Source organism: Diospyros lotus, chromosome 5 (genome assembly GCF_014633365.1).
Source record: "Diospyros lotus cultivar Yz01 chromosome 5, ASM1463336v1, whole genome shotgun sequence".
Taxonomy (NCBI): domain Eukaryota; kingdom Viridiplantae; phylum Streptophyta; class Magnoliopsida; order Ericales; family Ebenaceae; genus Diospyros; species Diospyros lotus.
Genome location: NC_068342.1, coordinates 26,465,964 through 26,484,362, shown reverse-complemented (window position 1 = coordinate 26,484,362; position 18,399 = coordinate 26,465,964). Strand labels below are relative to the sequence as shown.

The 18,399-nt window shown below is 41.9% G+C and overlaps 1 protein-coding gene across 2 annotated transcripts in view; it reads left to right on the top strand.

Moving 5' to 3' along the window:
* Positions 1 to 8,788: 8,788 nt before the first annotated feature.
* Positions 8,789 to 18,399, top strand: part of LOC127801301 (damage-control phosphatase At2g17340-like) — a 39,379-nt gene continuing 29,768 nt past the window's right edge. Inside the window, exons 1-5 of one of the 2 annotated variants that reach the window (XM_052336274.1) lie at positions 8,789 to 9,023; positions 13,164 to 13,229; positions 14,082 to 14,148; positions 14,261 to 14,329; positions 14,624 to 14,764. In XM_052336274.1, coding sequence (XP_052192234.1) covers positions 8,863 to 9,023; positions 13,164 to 13,229; positions 14,082 to 14,148; positions 14,261 to 14,329; positions 14,624 to 14,764 — 504 coding nt within the window. In that variant the 5' untranslated portion in view covers positions 8,789 to 8,862. The remainder of the gene's footprint in view (positions 9,024 to 13,163; positions 13,230 to 14,081; positions 14,149 to 14,260; positions 14,330 to 14,623; positions 14,765 to 18,399) is intronic. The other variant, XM_052336273.1, reaches the window with a different exon arrangement.

Genomic DNA, 18,399 nt, shown 5'->3' with positions numbered 1-18,399 from the left:
AGTGGAGTATGTGGAGAGCACTTGGGAGCAAGAGCCCTAGCAACCAAAATCTTGAGAGCCGGTTTCTTTTGGCCCACATTAAGGTCAGACGCATTAAAGAAAGTCAAATTATGTGACAAATGTCGACGACACGCTCCAGTCCAATCTGCCCCGATATCTCAGTTGCAGCCCGAGTTCCAGCCTATACCATTCGCTCAGTGGGGTTTGGATATTCTGGGACCTTTTCCTCAAGCGCCCGGGCAAAGAAAATTTTTAATAGTGGCCACTGACTATTTCACCAAATGGATTGAAGCTGAGGCATTGGCTACTATTACGGTACGAAAAGTGGAGGCAATGGTATGGAAAGACATTGTGTGCCGGTTTGGGATACCTAGAATTATCGTCACGGATCATGGGAAGCAATTTGAGTGTGACTCCTTTAGAAAATTCTGTGACGACCTAGGAATTCAACTAAGATTCGCTTCAGTGGCGTATCCCCAAGCTAATGGACAAGCTGAGGTCAGTAAACGAACCATATTACATGGCCTAAAAACCCGACTTGAAGGAGCCAGAGGCACATGGGCCGACGAGCTACCCACTATTTTATGGGCTTATCGAACAACTAGTCGGGTCACTACCGGAGAAACTCCGTTCAATCTAGTATATGGAACAGAGGCTTTAATTCCCATTGAAATTTCAGCTAAGTCCCCAAGACTGATGGCATATGAGGAAGAGGACGGCGCAAGGAATTCTGAAGCGTTGCGAGAAAATTTGGATCTGATTGAAGAGCAGAGGGATAACACTGCCATGAAGATAGCTACATATCAAAGAAGAGTAGCCAGTTATTTCAATTCTCGGGTGAAGAACAGACCCATGAAATAAGGAGATTTAGTACTTCGAAGATCTGTTGTAACCAACGGGCTAAAGGATGATGGAAAGTTACGAGCAAATTGGGAAGGGCCGTACCGCATTCTAAAACTGATTGGCCCCAACACTTGCATTTTACACTCTTTTAGGAGACACTATGGGGAAAACATGGAACTTGAACTATCTAAAGTTGTATACGAACAATGTATCTGAGAAAATATCTGCAATAACATAAGTCCTAAATGAGACCGTGGACGTAGGCGCATTTGGCCGAACCACGTAAAAATGCTTGTGTACGCATGGTTGTCATTTTATTTTCGGAAAGGAAAAGATAGAGCCCGTTGTCCCGCCTATGGCCCGGCAACGAGGTAAACTACGATCGAGCCCGTTGTCCCGCCTATGGCCCGGCAACGAGGTAAACTAAGATCGAGCCCGTTGTCCCGCCTATGGCCCGGCAACGAGGTAAACTAAGATCGAGCCCGTTGTCCCGCCTATGGCCTGGCAATGAGGTAAACTACGATCGAGCCCATTGTCCACCTATGGCCCGGCAACGAGATAAACTAAGATCGAGCCCGTTGTCCCGCCTATGGCCCGGCAACGAGGTAAACTACGATCTAGCCCGTTGTCCCGCCTATGGCCCGACAATGAGGTAAACTACGATCGAGCTCGTTGTCCCGCCTATGGCCCGACAACGAGGTAAACTGCGATCGAGCCCGTTGTCCCGCCTATGGCCCGGCAACGAGGTAAACTACGATTTAGCCCGTTGTCTCGCCTATGGCCCGGCAACGAGGTAAACTACGATCAAGCCCGTTGTCCCGCCTATGGCCCGACAACGAGGTAAACTACGATCGAGCCCGTTGTCCCGCCTATGGCCCGGCAATGAGGTAAACTACGATCGAGCCCGTTGTCCCGCCTATGGCCCGGCAACGAGGTAAAACTAAGATCGAACTCGTGGCCCTGCTCACAGCCCGATAACGAGAAAAAATACGCTCAAGCTTGCCACATCGTGCACGATTCAATAGCGAAAGAAAAGTCTTGATCTTATATCACTAAAGACAGTAATAAAAGAATAAATCAAGCAATAAAGAGCAGAGCACGTTGGTAGAACAAAGAAAAAACATTCATTGATAAAACAAGCAAACTACAATGAGAGGAGCACATAGGCCCGGCAACAGCGGAAAGCAAACTACAATGAGGGTCTACTCGCGGGAGCGGGACTTGCGAGAGGAACGCTTAGAAGATCCCAACGACAAAACAGGAATCTCAGGAGGCCCCGTCAGGAATTCCCCTTCCTCAACCTCGACCGTGTGAGGGATATCTTCATCGGCCACGCCAGGATCTTCTCCAACGGCTCCGGGATCGACCGTCATGCCTTCTTCCCCATGATTGAAAGGAAATGGATTCCAAGGACCCGTCAAATTTTCCAAATCATCCACTAAGTAAGAGTCCAGATAAGAAGAATGACTCATAGACTCATTCGGCTCATATTGACGCCAATCTACTTGATGAGACTCCTCAACTTTGTGAGTAAGAAAAAGTTCAGGAAAAGTCTTTCCCGAACGCTGAGATTCTAGATGTGCACGGGCCAGATAAAATCCATATTTCAGGAAACCGAAAGCATACTTTCCCTTCCTATCTTGACAGTCGGTTGAGAGACGATATTCTTTCACTGCTTCAGCCCGAATAGCCCGAGCATCTTTCCGACTTATCTTCAATTCTGACAGGCGTAGAGAATGTTCCTGCAAAAGTGCCTCATGTTGCGCTATCAAACCAACATTCTTGTGCTCTTCAGCTTCTAGCTGAGAGCGTAAGTCTTTAATTTCCCTGTGAAGACCCGAGGTACCAACAGAAGCCTCGGACAGTCGATCCTGCATGCGCACAATCTCTGCCTCTGCATTCTTCGTCCCGAGCTCCGCCCGACGAGCATGACCCTTTAACTCTTGACGCTCATCATTCCAGGAAGATTAGCGCTTCCTCCAGTTTGACATTTGGGTCTCTACTTGTTCACGATAGGCCCTGTCCCTAGCGTTGGAAGCAATGATTCCTGGGATACCTTGCACTAGGAGCTGCTCTACCTCGTCTCTAGTCTGGGCATAATTACCACCAATAAATCGTCGTTCCTCTCGAGGGAGAATGGTGGAATAGATGAGGCGAGCACCAATTCCCGGTTCAGTAACCGAGTCTGTCTCTAATACCCCTGGGGAAACTTCAAAGTCTCGACCACTAAGTTTCGTACCATCTCCAAGAATCATGGTATGTCTCACATTGCCTGGAATGGGAAGTATATGAGGGGGCCTCAATGCTTTCTCGCCTTCAAGAAGACGACGATCCTTCCTATTTGGAACTACAGGATGGCGACATTCTTCTTCCACCCGTGCCATGTCACCAACAAACCGAGAAGATGAGCTTCGCCCCCCTTGAGAATTGGGAGCAGGAGAGGGGATGTGTACAGCCCCTTCATGAGAAAGAGGAATTGATGGACTTTCCGTATGAGTAGGAGCTTCAGCACTAGAGTGGTCGCTTCTTGGACGCCGCCGCCTTTCCACCCCAGTGGGAGAAACGCCGGCAAGTATACGCGACCGAGGAGGGCGGGAGCTTGTAGATCCCTCAGCTCCATGTGTAGAAACCCTGGCCGCTGTCGCAGCATGCGCCTCCTCCTCGTGGTGGCGTCTACGTAACTCCATCAGTCTACCCAATCCATCCATTTCTGCAAAAATCAATACAAAGCATTTAGCATGGAGAAATAATGTGACAATGGAAAAAGAAAGATAATGGCGAAAGATATTCTACCCCCATGAGTGTTTTCCTCCTGAGGATGAAAAGGAGGAAGGGAAGATGATCCAGGCATTTCCATCTCTTCCTCCTCGACTTCTTCCATTTCTTCGTTGGATAGTGTGGAAGAGCGAGGAGGAACAGTTGGTGTCACGACCCCCCAACCCGTGATTCTGAGATTCTCCAAAGTCAGGAGGCTCCTCAACTCGATGGGGCCCTGGGCCGTTAACATTTCTACTAGATGACGATACACACCCCAAACTTCCTTGTAGGGAGGAAACCCTTGGCTGGCGTCTTGATGATTCCAGTCTAAAGGAGCATCCCAATTAGGTGGAGGTTCTATCACTACCCACCGTTCTTCAAATCAATTAATCTTGTTTGGAAGAGCGATGAACAGCTCTAAACCCGACACCTTCTGGAGCGTGTAAAAGGCATGATCCTTGTTGGTTTTTCGCAATCGATAGAAACAACTGAAGATTCTTAAGGAGGGGACGATGTCCCTCAGACGACAAAGTATAGAGAAGCCGACCATCTGAGCCCAACCATTAGAATGAAGTTGAACGGGAACGATCTTGTAGTGACGAACCACGCCATTGCAAAGGGCGGAAGAGGAAAGCGGAGTCCTACCTCAAATGAAGCAAAGTGAAGACCAAGGGAGGCCTCGTCTACCCGAGAGGGGTTCGGCTCATCGAGGCGAGGGTACCTCACCATAAATCCAGAAGGCATGGCATCATAAACTTGCTCAAAGGCCCCATATCGAAGCCGGGAGCTCGAAGTGGTAGGAATGTGAGCGGGGGCCGGGGGGTGATGCCGGTCTTCTCCTCGACATGTTAAAAGGTTCAAAGCCGTTACCTTGTTACTTTAGGAAAAGCGGACGATCAATACGAGTAAAGTACCTACACATAAACGCAAAGAAAATCAGTACAAGGCAAAGAAGGAGCAACCGAAGGCTGAGATAAGCATTTCAAGCTGTTTAAGGGCACTAGGGCACCAGGACTACTCGGTCATGACCGAGTGGCCTCGGCCAAAATCATGGCCACTCGGTCATGCCAAAATCATGGCCACTCGGTCATGATCGAGTGGCCCTAGTCGCACATCATGGCCACTCGGTCATGACCGAGTGGCCTAGTGGGAGCTCCCCCAAATGCTGAAAATGAAGACGTGGCCCAGAAAATGCGTCGAGACCTGAGATAATTTGAGTCTTAGAGCACCACGGCTGATCCTTGTGAGAATTAAATGAAGAGTGGAAGCCCTATTTATAGGAGCTCAAAAGGCAAAAAAGTCGAAAGCTGTGGAACAAATACAGAAAATGAAGAGCAAATGCGCAAAAATGATCTCCCGAGAGATAAGCAAAATGCGGCAAGAGCGACGCCAATATTTCCCGGGATCATATGCTCTTTTACCTGACTCCTCGGCTAAAAAAGCAGGGAGCAATTGATGTACTCGGGAGGGCGAAATGGATTTATGATCAAGTGTGGGCCCCAATAGGAGATAAATCAAAGTTAAGGGCCAAGGAAGACCCGCTCGGCCGGGCCGGGTGGGAGCCCACTCGGCGCAATCGAGTGGCCAAGACCACTCGGCTGGGCCGAGTGGTAAAGACCACTCGGTCGGTCCGAGTGGCGAAGACCACTCGGCACAACTGAGTGGCGAAGACCACTCGGTTGCCGAGTGGTTTTCCCCCCCACTCGGCCCAACCGAGTGGGGGCCCACTCGGCATGACTGAGTAGAGAGGGTCACTCGGTCATACCGAGTGGTCCCTCCCCCAAACTCAGCCTAACCGAGTGGAGGTCACTCGGCATGACCGAGTGACCCTTCGGGATTGTCAATCCAGCCGAATCCCCCCCTCTCGCCAGACGATCAGCATTGCGAAATTTTCGTAATGGGCCGCGAGATTTCCGTCGAGAAAATCGCGAGGCCTCTCTCTCTCCTCCACTATAAATATGAGACCCCATCTTCATTCCGAGGTACACTTTTTTGAGCATATAAAAGTACAATTTCCTCACTTTCTCTCGAGATTCTGACTTAAGCATCGGAGGGTTTGCGCGGGGACCCCCACCCGCGTCCTAACGGTGCTCTCGTTTTGTAGGCCACTCGGTCATCAAGGGCACTCGTCGCCCTCAGGTCACTCGGTCACTACCACACGTCGCCCTCAGGTCACTCGTTCAGCTGAGACCACCCGTCATCCTCAGGTCACTCGTTCATCCGAGGCCACTCATCATCCTCAGGTCACTCGTTCATCCGAGGCCACTCGTCATCCTCAGGTCACTCATTCATCTTGGGCCATCTGATCATCAGCCCACCAGATTTACCAGATCCATCAGACCATCAGATCTATCAGACCCTCAACTCTGTAAGATCACCAGATCTAGACCTCTACCAGATCCAGTTACTCGTCAAGATTCTCATCAGTGAGAGCACGACTCCCAAGACTCTTGTGTCTCTCCTCAATTCAAAATAGATTGTTGTATTTTGGCAACAATAGCTTCCCATCCAAATAGGCACGTGCCCAACGATTGAAGCCGGCCTCTCTTAGATAGGTGCCGACGGCTGGATCATATTGCTCGAGCTCGTTAAACAATTCATGGAATTCTGATTCTCGATAAGCCTTCGCTGCCTTGTAGAACAAAGCATGCACATTTTCATGCTTGAATTTAGCTTTAACGTTCTGGCCAATGTGATATATACAATGTATGTGTAGTGCATTAGGGAAAACCGTCAGTACCGCCTTACTGATGCTTTTATAACTGTCAGACACAAATACCAAATCAAGTATCTCATGGCCAATTGCTGATCGCAATTTAGTGAAGAACCATTCCCATGAGGCATCCTTCTCGGAATCTCCTACTCCCCATGCTATAGGATATACATTGTTGTTACCGTCTTTGCATGTGGCAACAAACAAACTACCAAGATATTTACCCTTCAGAAAGCAAGCATCAACTGCAATTACGGGCTGCATTTGGCTACGAAATCTGGCAAGACATGCACCAATTGCCATAAATAGGTACTTGAATCTGTTCTCACTGTCACTCTCGATTTCAGCAATCGTCCCAGGGTTTTTCAACTTCAATATGTACAGATAAGATGGCAGCAACTGGAATGATTCCTTCGCACCCCCCGGATCATGTCCAAAGCCTTTTCCCGTGATCGCCATCCCTTTGAATAACTTATGTTCACCCCAAATTCCTTGTGAACATTGTTGATAATGTTCTTAGGCTTATGAATACGCTTCACATCCATGTAATAGGGTTTTACATGAGAACCAATTACTTTGCTCTTCGCTTGGCAATGACCACGCCGCATTATTGAAGATGAACATGAATGAGTATTTACATATTTCCTGACTACCCAACCAAAAGAAGTGCCAAGCGTTGTTGCCCTCAACCGCCATTGACACTGATCGTGCTTACACTTCATGTACAATACCTTCATAGTTGACTTTACCACCTTGTATTCATAATTATTTCTCAATGCCAACAAACTCATCCTTTGATGCAATTCAGATTTTGAAGCAAAAATTTGGTTTAACTCAACTTCTGACACCTGGGACGATGTTCCCGAACTAACCCTTGATAATCTCGAAGATGGGAGAAAAGTAGGCTGCTCAGCGCCATCACCAACTTGTACATCGATATGGACCAATTTTTCAACATCAATCCCATTGAAAACTTCTACTTCTCCAGACCCTGCTCTTGCATCATCATAATTAAAAACATTTTCAGCACCATGTCCACCATCATAACAATTGACTTCTTCAAGCCCATTCCTATCCACAGGATCATCACAATTAACATCGTGGTGAAAACCATCCATATTCATGTTCCTTGTGGCCTCGTTGTTCGACCATATTGGACTATCGCTGCCCAACCGTATCACCGGCAAATTACTGCATCCTTGATTCTCTGCAACCTCTTCATTCGGCTGTGTACTCGGTTTTAATTTATCCACAAAATCAACACACAATGAGCTTCTGGATTCTATCCGAGAGCATTCAACTATAAAGCACTCAACATCCATATCACTTTGAATCTGCATTGGTGGTGCCGATATATCTAGAGTCCTAAACTTGTACTTCATCACAACCGACTTCTCAGCAGGACTAAAATTGAACCTTCTATATACGGAACTTACCAATTGGTCGAATGTGAAGCCTAGATGCACACGTATTACACAACATTTATCGGTCACGTACTTATATTCCCCTCTATCAACATCCCATTGACCTCCATACATCACAGGTACAAATATTGGTTTATGAGCCGCCATTCCTGTAAATTAGAAAAAAAAATAACATCGGTTGGATGTAAGTGGAAAAAAAGTTATCATCGGTTATATCGGTTTCACAATATCGGTCGCACAAGGATATGTCAGTTATTATATTGCGGTTTACGTAAAATTAAACTGATATAGTTAATCGATATCGATATATTATTTGTTATTGGTTGTAAATCGGTTAATATGTATCGGTATACATAAAATTTGAATCGGATATACCGACATATCCTTCGTATATATTATATATCGGTATATATTATATATCGGTAGATGTAAAATTACATCCAATACAGTTATACCGATATAGTAGTTGAAATATGAAGTATATCAGTTACTATGTATCGGTTTAAATTAAATTAAAATCGATACAATTATACCGATACATGATGCCGATACATAACATTTTTGGGTACCGATATATAAACCGACCGGATATAAAACATTTTTGGGGGTGCTTCTGGTTTGAACCTTCACTAAATCAAGCTTCAGAATGCAGAACCAGAGTGAGGTTCATATGCATACCCATTACGCAGTTATTGCAAAAAACGCATCAAAGAGGGTAAAACACTCTAAAATTACCTGCAATGGTTTTGAAGGCGAAGACCGACGAAGAAGCAGCAACCCTAGATGCTTAGAACAGAGGACGAGCGAGAGAGATGATGAAGAGGACAAGCAAGAGAGATGTTTTGGTCGACGGGCAATTGGGGATGTGCATGCGAGAGAAAAAAGACGAAGGGAATCGGAGGCTGATTTAAATCGGGAACATTTTAGTTCATTCAATTCTCAAAAGTTTTAATTTTGCAAAAAAAAAAATTATGAATCCTATTTCTGGAAAGTTTTTTTGCCGACAGTCCTATTTTTGCAAATTTCCCAGAGGACTTTCTAGTGCTTTCCATCTCTCGGAAAAGGAACAAGGGAAGGAAGGCGCAGACGCAGAGAGAGAGAGAGAGAGAGAGAGAGAGAGAGAGAATGGAGAGCACCGGGGAGCTGGTCGAATTTCCGTTGCTGATCGACTCAAATTATAGGGCATGCACCATCCCCTACAGATTTCCTTCTGATAATCCCAGAAAACCAACCCAAACTGAGCTTGCTTGGATTGACCTCTTCCTCAATTCCATCCCCTCTTTTCGGTACGTAATCGTCCTCCTCCTCCTCCTCTTCTTCTTCCACTCTCTCTGTGTGTGTTCTTCCAACATGACTAGCTACTGCTTCTTTATTTTGTCCTTTCCATCTATCTTTATATTTATTAGTTCAGATCCCGTTCTCTTGTTTTGCGGCATCGTATAACTTGATCATTTATTCTTGGTCTTCTTTCTGCTTCATTCTTGTACCATCAGCCGTGGCGGAATTGTAATAGCAGATGGAATCGAAGGCCTAGGAACGGCTCTGATACCAAATTGTTAGGTCCTGAGATCTGACAGAGCTAATTCTCTTCATTTGGCGAGAATTAGGGCAGAAAATGAGGGAGAAATGAGAGAAGAATTGAGAGAGAGAAGAAGGCAGAAGGATGCGAGAGAGAGGAGAATCGAGAGAGAGAATTTGAGAGAGAGAGATCAGAATTCACTGGATAATTCTTCGGTGGATTTTCATTAGGCTGGATTTAGCTTTATATACTAATCTAAGCAGCAGTTAAGTTGGCGCCAACAAGGTTGCCACTTACAAACTCAAAGTACAACTGCTACTACTAATGCTAAGATATAACAGTTAGGTTCATGACAATATTGAATGACTTTATATAAGCAATTTCCTCTCAATCTCCCAAAGAGTTTACCCCCTTGATGTCTAATAAACCATAAGATTGAATTGATTCTTGGATTGAGGCCTCATGTTTGTGCACTAGAAAGGATGTTACCTATGGACTTTGCAAAGTTGTGGAAACAATTGGCATAATTGTTATATGCTACCCATTGGAACAAGGTTACTATTAAGAATAAGTACCTGATTTTATTGATAGCAGACTTATCTGATCGTTGACACAATAGTTTTATTTCATCAAGTTAGATTTGAGATTGGAGTACTGATAAGTATGGATTGCTAAGATGATGAGGAGAAGACCACCTACATGACTAGATATGGATCATACAATTTCCTAATCCTGCCATTTGGCTTGACAAATACTCAACAACATCATGAGACTTGATGAATGTTGTCTTTTTCATAGATCATTATGTGGTGGTCTACTTGGATGGTACCAAGTGCAATAGAATATTCTTGGAGTATCACTTGCAACACTTATGGAGGGTTTTCATTTGGGTGAGGGAACATTGACTATTTGTTAAGGATGATTGTGAATTTTCATTGAGAGGAAGGTGATGTTCCTCCCCTAGAGTAAGCTGAGGACAAGTTTGCATTAGTGAAAGAAGGGTGCAAGTAATACTCACCCCTATCAAAGTCTTAGAAGTTTAAATCTTTGCATGGCCTAGCATAATAGGGTACAAGCTTTGTCCAAGCATAAGTCAAAGACAGTGGGACTAATGACAAATGTTCTGAAGAAAGATGTTTCCATCTGTGGGGTAGTGTGTGCTAGGAGTACAGCATTAAAACCGGTCTTGCAGTTTCCTGGTCTTGAGTTCCTTGCTGAAGTTTATACAGATGCCTCTAATAAAGCAATTGGTGGAATATTTATGCAGGATGAGGACTTGATGGCATTCAAGAGCAGGAATTTCAATGAGACTGAGCACCATTACTTGGCTGATAAGAATTAAATGCTCGTGATCATATATAGTATTTCCTAGGAACAAGGTTCATAGTGAGAAGTCATAATGTGGCCAATACTTACTTAATGACCCAAAAGAGGTCTGCCAAGCATGTCCAGTGGCAAACATTATTGGTGAAATATGACCGTGGTATGGGAGCAAAAGCCAGGAAGGCATAGTATGTGGCAGATGCCTTTATTAGGAAGCTAGTCGAAGAGAGAATTATCATGTAAATAGGCACTAATCTAGTTGAAAGGGCTTAACAATTGGCTATCTATGATGTGGCCTATAAGAACATCATTCAATGAGTATCAGATGGCATGATGCATTAATACTAGTTTGACAATGTAGTCTATGCCAAAGGAAATCGATTGTACGTCCCGAATGGGGGGACAATGAAGAAACAACTTCTATGGGAAGTACACGATCTTGAATGAGCAAGACATTTGGGTTGAGAAAGAAAGTTGGTTCTGATTAACTAGAAGTTACCATTAGTCAAATATGTTAGATGACATTGAAATTTATGTTACTTAGGACTTGCCTAGTCTACTAGCAGGTCAAAAAAGAGGCAGATGACTACTATAGTCACTGCCGATTCTAGAGACCTTGGTCCTTGGTTTCACTGGACTATATAGTAGGCATGGCAAAGGTGAATGGTATGGGGTCAATTATGGTGGGGGGTTGACTGAGTCTCAAAGTATGCAGTAAACATTTTGCATCAAAAAGATGCCAAGCAGACATGATTGTGAGCTATTTTTATAACAATGGGGTGAAGTATTTTAGGTTGTTTGAGGAAATAAATAGGGACATAGATTTCCAGTTCACTCGGACAAGTTTGGACTTCCTTGTTCAACATATTTTAGAATTAAAGTTTTCCATAGCCAATCAACCAGCACTAATGCACTGTTGGGGAAATATTGGAGGCATTATATGTAAGCCAGCTAGCAAAACTAAATAGGACTGTTGGACTTGGCTTGGGTTTGCTACAACCTACATCATTCCTCTGCAACAGGCAAAAAGTCTTTTTGAGTTGACAATGTGATAGTCTCCTCCCCTTGCACACCCCCCCCCCCCCCCCCCCCCCAAAAAAAAAAAAAAAAAAAAAAAAAAACACACACACACACGACACGACGCAAAATGGCAGGACAGTGCCAGGTGTGAGTGGTCTACAGCATATAGATATGCATGAAGAAAACAAGAATTGTTCAAAGAGGCCCAAGAAAACTCAAGGCAACTTAATGCATGCAAAGTATCTGGACCAAGGGCATAAGCAAGTGGAATATTGTATTGGGTACAAGGTGTTGCTAAAGTTTGCCCATTAGATTTGAAAAAAAGGTCACCAACAGGAGGGTGCACTAAGTACTCATACCAAGATATGATGGTCCATTTGAGATTATGAAGAGAGTAGCCAATGTGGCCCTATTGATTTTCATTTTGCTTGATAAGGAATGAACCACAAGGGTTAGACAGGGAAAGGGAAGCTACATGCCCTATTGATTTAAATTGTTTTGATTGTTGATCACACATTCCGTGTTAGTTTCTCATAATCTTTTCATGAACACATGGTCCTTAAAAGGAAGTAGGCTAAGGGAGCCCATCCAACTGTTTGAACTCAGTTTTAGAGGAAAATGGAAGCCATTTAGGCTGCTAAACTCTGGTCAATAATAAAAAGAACAGGAAAAGTGACTACTTGGTGCAGTGGAAAGATATTCCATCCCATATGAGAGATAAGCTGGGAAAGGGATGCCACCTTGTGGAAATTTGAGAAGCTACTTGGCAACCAAGTTCTTTTGGTGGGGGTTGTCTATTGCAGCCTTGGTGGCTAGCAACAAGTGTGACATGGGTACACACCTTGTGCCCATTCTACATCCTCATAGGCATGAGGGAGGCATGATAAAGCAACAGGTGGATCTATGTGGTGAACAGCTTTTGGTTCCATGTCCTGTCTTGTGCCATTATGTTGTATTTTCCATTGTGTGTGATATATTGGTTGAGAGTAAGAGTAAGCTCAGTGGCATAATTGACCCCTTGATAGAAAGAAATAATGAAATAAAGGGAATGCAGATGCATATAAAGATTATTGTTAAAACTCTGAACAACAGAGTAAACAACATAGGTAAAATAAATGGCTACCTGCTTGAAAAACATTTTGAAAACTCCTTGACACTGTAGCTATAGTTGGTTTCTCACAACATTGATCCACACATCTACATTCATTTTTCATTTAACATTTCATTTTTTGTTTATCTTCTCATTCTTGAGTATGATCTATCTCATACATTGTTTTTCTGCGCTAAATTTTCTATTATGCATTTGAATGTGTACTAGTACAGAAGTGTATGTATGATATAACATGTTCCAAATGGTATACAAGAGATGAGAGTGAGAGAAAATTGATTGATGTGATGTTAAACTTTAAAATCGGTAGCCTATGGGAGAGGGAGAGTTATAATGTTTTTCCTCAAATCATACATCCACATCTATTGAAGGTGAAGATGGGGTGTGGCAACCATCTTCTAAAATGTAATAAATTAGTCAAACTGGTTTCACATTTTCTGTTCTTTTTTCAACCAGAAAACGAGCGGAGAGTGATGAGACAGTTCCTGACTCGCATATAAAAGCTGAAAAGTTTGCTCAAAGGTAATCCCTTTCACTTTTACTGAAATACATGCAATTGTTTAATCTCCACATTTTCTTATAACCATTCATCCGCAATGTCTATTGATGCTATTGAGGGATTCTTGATCAGGCACCTTTATATTTTTCTTCTCACTTCTCTTTGAATAATGATGATTTCTATTCTGATTTCCAAATCATGTTTTCTATGCTAACTTAGACTTATTCATGTTCTTGGAAACTTGTTGAAGTTAACTTGGATTTACTAGGAACACCAATTTGTTATCATATCTAACTGCAGAATTTACTTAAAAGAAACTCTAGCACTGGTTAAGTCATTCTCTTGACATTATGTAGTTGTCACATTTTTGGCTTGCTGTTGGGACTAGTGGCTTTTAATCCTGTTGGTTTTAGCATAGCAGTGCCTAAATTACCATAGCTAACGCATTAAGTTCCACAATTATGGATGCATGTTCATAGATTTAGTCAAGAAAGAGCATCATTCAGATTCTCTCTTATTCCAGAAAAGGTTTGATGCCTTAATGCAAATAAATGCTTGTTACTTAGACATATCATTGCACTTGTATCAATCTCTGTATTGAGCACTTCGCTTGGTAAACTTGGTGTGATGGATCTGTCCATTGACAATCAAATGCAATCTCAATGGATGGACATAATTGTCAGAGCTGCTGCATTAAAAGTGCTTCATATTCATGCCTGAAAATTTATGTTCTAACTAGTATTTTTCTGTTGTATTCAAGATGCTTAGCTATTATTTTCAGAATATAGAATTAGATATGGATAATTTTTCCTAGTACGTGAACACTTTTCATATTTAACTATCTCAGTACATTATTATTGTGTCATTTGCTGAAGGTACACTGAAATACTGGAAGATTTGAAAAAAGACCCGGAAAGTCATGGTGGTCCTCCTGATTGCGTAGTAAGCCATATTTCATTTGAAAACTTGAGCTGAATGGTGTTCTTTTAGAATTGAGCTTCAAGGAAATATTTGCTTAGAAGAAGCTAAAATAATACCCTTGCTTCTATTGTAGCTTTTATGCAGGCTCCGAGAGCAAGTCCTCAGAGAAGTGGGTTTCAGAGATATATTCAAGAAAGTTAAAGTAAGAATAAAGTTTATTCATTATATCCTTGTAAGTAATCCTGCTAGCTATAGTTATTAGGGAGACATGAAACAATACATTTTGTTCATGGTCTAGGCAAAAGTATAGTTGCCGTGTGAGAAAAATCCTCAAGTCCTTTATAGTTGAAAAGGCTGTATCACAAGACGCTGGAAGATGCAGTAGGGAACAATAGCTAGTTGAGATGTTAGCTAGCATCCTGCTGTTGTTTCTTTATGGGGTGAATCCTCTCTATTTCTATTCTAAGAAATGCTCCTTCTTGTGATTGAATGCTAGGATGAAGAAAATGCGAAGGCAGTGTCCTTATTTGAGGGTGTCATTCGTCTTAATGATGCTATTGAGGATGGAGCTAAGCGTGTAGAGAATTTGATTAGAGGAATATTTGCAGGGAACATTTTTGATCTTGGCTCTGCACAGGTACTCTTATGATCTTAGCTGGAAAGATTTATGAATTTGGAATATATGTCATTCTTCCTTTTCTTTTTTCCTTCTTTTTATGTCATCTTTCACTTTATCTAATAGGTTATTAAACCCAATATAAGTGTTGTATACTAACTTAGAATTATCAATTTAAATGGCATATTTGATCTTGATAAGCATCTGTTATTTTTGGTGTTGAAGAATATCAGCTCATCCTTCTGTGGGTTTAACCGGTGTTTTCCACTGATTCTACTGTCCCAAGGACCATTCTCGTTTCCCGTCTTTATTCTTGATGTTACTGTTACAAAACTAAGGCTAGGGATTTAAGATTTCTGAGGTTTACTTTATTGTGCTTTGAGGCGGTGCCTGGGTTATGCCTTAATGCAGTGAAAATTGGGAATCATCCAGTTAGTTATACGGATCATTTGAATCTGTATGTTGTATCTTTAGGGTGTAAATTCAGATCTTTTCCTTCAACTCAGTTTTACCTCTAGTTTCTAAATTCAAGTCATATTTTGTGTGGAGTGGTGTCATTAAAATGTCCGAGAAGATTACTCCCCTTTGAAGGGGCAATATTTCTGTAAAGGTGGTAGGCTCACTCTTGTTAAAAACACTTTGTTAGCCATTTCTTCTTATATGTCTATTTTCAGCATTTCTACCTAACAGACTAGAGGAAATTAGAGGGCATCCCTAATGCATGGGGCTTCCCTTTTGTGCAGGGTTAGGGGAAGGTCATTTTTGAATACAACCTTACCCTTGCTCTAAAAAGAGGCTGTTTCAGCAACTCAAGCCCGTGAGCTTCCAGTCACAAAACAGAAACATTATCAATGCCTACCAAGGCTACTCCTATGATGAGTATAGGAAATTAGTGGGATTTCTTTAGTGTGGTTTAACGAGTGAATTTAAGTATCATCTTATAGTCAGAAGTAAGGTTGTTAAAATTGAGATTTTAAGTGGGATCGGAGGAGGGTCCATAAAATCAAATCGTAAACTGGAATTGTAAAATCGTAAAATTTTAGAGACAATTAAAAATACTCTTTAATCTATGTAAATATAAGTTTATAATGACATAATTTTATAAAAAATAAATTAATATTGCTTAATAACACGATTATTTCAACCTTATTCCTTATTATGAATGAAATACATGTTACCTATTTTAAAATAACTTCATCTATCAATTTCAAAAATACTATATAATTTGAAATTTCTAAATATTAAGTCCATTTATCATCATTCATCCATCCATAATGAAAATTTCAAATATTAGTTCATATAATGTAAATCATATGAGTCATAACCTAATATAAATAAAAATAACACACATTGGTAAACTTCTACACTTCAAAGCAATAATTATAATAAAAGCTCCAATAAACATTCAATTCTTTAAGATAACCAACAATAATTCACATTCAAATTTTACTTTCAAATTAAGGAAACCAACAATAATTAAATTAATGAAGGCAGATGAAGAAGAAACAGCTGAAGCTGTGGCAAACAGGAATCATCAAATTAGACCAAGAAATTGCAAAAGAAGAAACAAACGAAGAAATTGCAAAAGAAGAAATAGACGAAGCTGTATACCCCTTTAAGCTAAATCGACGATGACACTGAGCAATCAGAGCTGTGAATCGATACGTGTTGCAGAGAAACGATGACATTGAGTAGGGGAGCATGAAAACGTTAATTTGCATTTGTGAATACGGTGACTTAGCCAGCAGTTTGTGTTTGTGAATTCACAATGGCACTGAGCAATCAAAGTTGTGAATCGATGGCGACATCGAGCACCGAACAACCATGCGACAAGGGGGAACAACGAAAGGCTGTGACAAAGGTGTTTGAGAGAGATAAGGGTTTGCAGAGGCATAGGGCATCCCTTGAATAAGAATTAATACTATGCTAGTTAGAGACGAAAAATTCCGTCTCTAAGACGATATTTTTTCCGTCTCTAACCTTTTTGTGCATACAAGTTGAAATCGATAAAATCGTTGTCCAACTCAGGATTCTACTGATTTTACCATGTTGAATCGGGATTCACTCTAATTCTACTACAATTTTGATTTTATATGGGCGTTAAGTCTTTTAGAGGTTCCTAATACATAAAATCATACGAGTTGATTGGGATTTTGACAACCATGGTTGGAAGGTTATTTGTCTTCCTTTAAAAGATTAAGGTGGTTAATGGCTTTAGGACCAGGTTTGGTTATGGGTGCGGTATTTATTCCAGGATCTCATTCTCTCTCTCTTTGTTTTTTTTTTTTCCTTTCTTTTTTTGCTTGTTTAGAGTATTCCAAGATCTCTTTTGATTAGCAAGTTATGGCAATATTGCTTTAAATACTTGTTTCTCTATCACTCCTTTTGATGGTGTTTAGTCCCCACTTTTTAGGAGGAACTTTCAGAAGTAGGAAGTGGATTCCTAAGTCTCTGACAACCCTTATTAGAATTTATAGTGTCTATTTGGCCATCATGAATGTAGTTTGCTTTGGAAGCCTAAAGCTAGCAATTCTTTCTCCACGAACTCATTCTATGGCATTGTTCATGACGAAAGTTCTTTTTCTAGAAACCTATTTGGAGATTTAGCGTACCCCCTGGAATGATGTGTTTTAATTAGTTGTCTCCTGATGGACTTACTCCTATGGGGGATAATATGAGAAAAATAGGTTTCTATTATGTTGGTTTGTGAGTGTCTTGATCATTTGCTTTCCCACTAGCTGATAGCCAAAGATTTTTGGAACTACCTTCTTCTCTATTTTTTTCTTTTTATTTTTAGGTGTTGGCTGTTCATTGGTTTATGCAGGTTGAGTGCTGGACTATTGGTTCAATTGGGGAGGCTGTATTTGATATTATGACCACAGGAAATTTTGGTCCTTGGTCCTTCATTCCCTCTTTGGTGATGTGGTTCGACGTGTTTTGCCGACGTCCACGACTCTCAATCCTCAGAATTATCTCATGAGTGTTTTTGGTGTCGCAGTTCGAGGTCCCCAAGCCTTACATTTGTTGGAGTGTAAATGCTTTTGTTGATGCGATTCGGAGGGATCTACATTTGCAAGTTTTAGGTTCTTACGTGGTTTGGTTTCCTAGGCCTACGTCCACGGAGGAGTGATATTTTTGTTTATGTGGTTTGTAGAAGCTTTACATATCCCTGCGGTAGTATATGTTCTTTTTTGTGTAGTTCGTGAAGGCTCTCCTACATTCGCTAGAGTTTTTGTTTGCGTGGTTAGGGCAGGGCTTACGTCTGCGATTAAGAGCTTGGTATGGGGCGGTCACTAAGGAGAGTTCATACATGGGCTTGTGGTTAGGCAGAGCATTCTTGCTGGGGAGCCACTGACGATGATGATGAAGATGGTGAATATGATATGGGGTGTGCACTGAGGAGAGCTCGCATATGAGCCTGTGTGTAGGCAGAATGTGCTCGGTGGAGAGCCCTAGGGATTGATGATATAAGTGTTTTTGTTGATGTAGTTCGGATTGACCTACATTTGTAATCGAAATACAAGTGTTTTGTTTATGCGGTTCGGGTAGGGCCTACGTATAATAATACCTGAATGAGAATACCTGGATTTTGTTTATGCAGTTCGACACGTTTCGCCTACATTTGCAATAAGGATGTAAAGAGTTTTTGTTTTCAT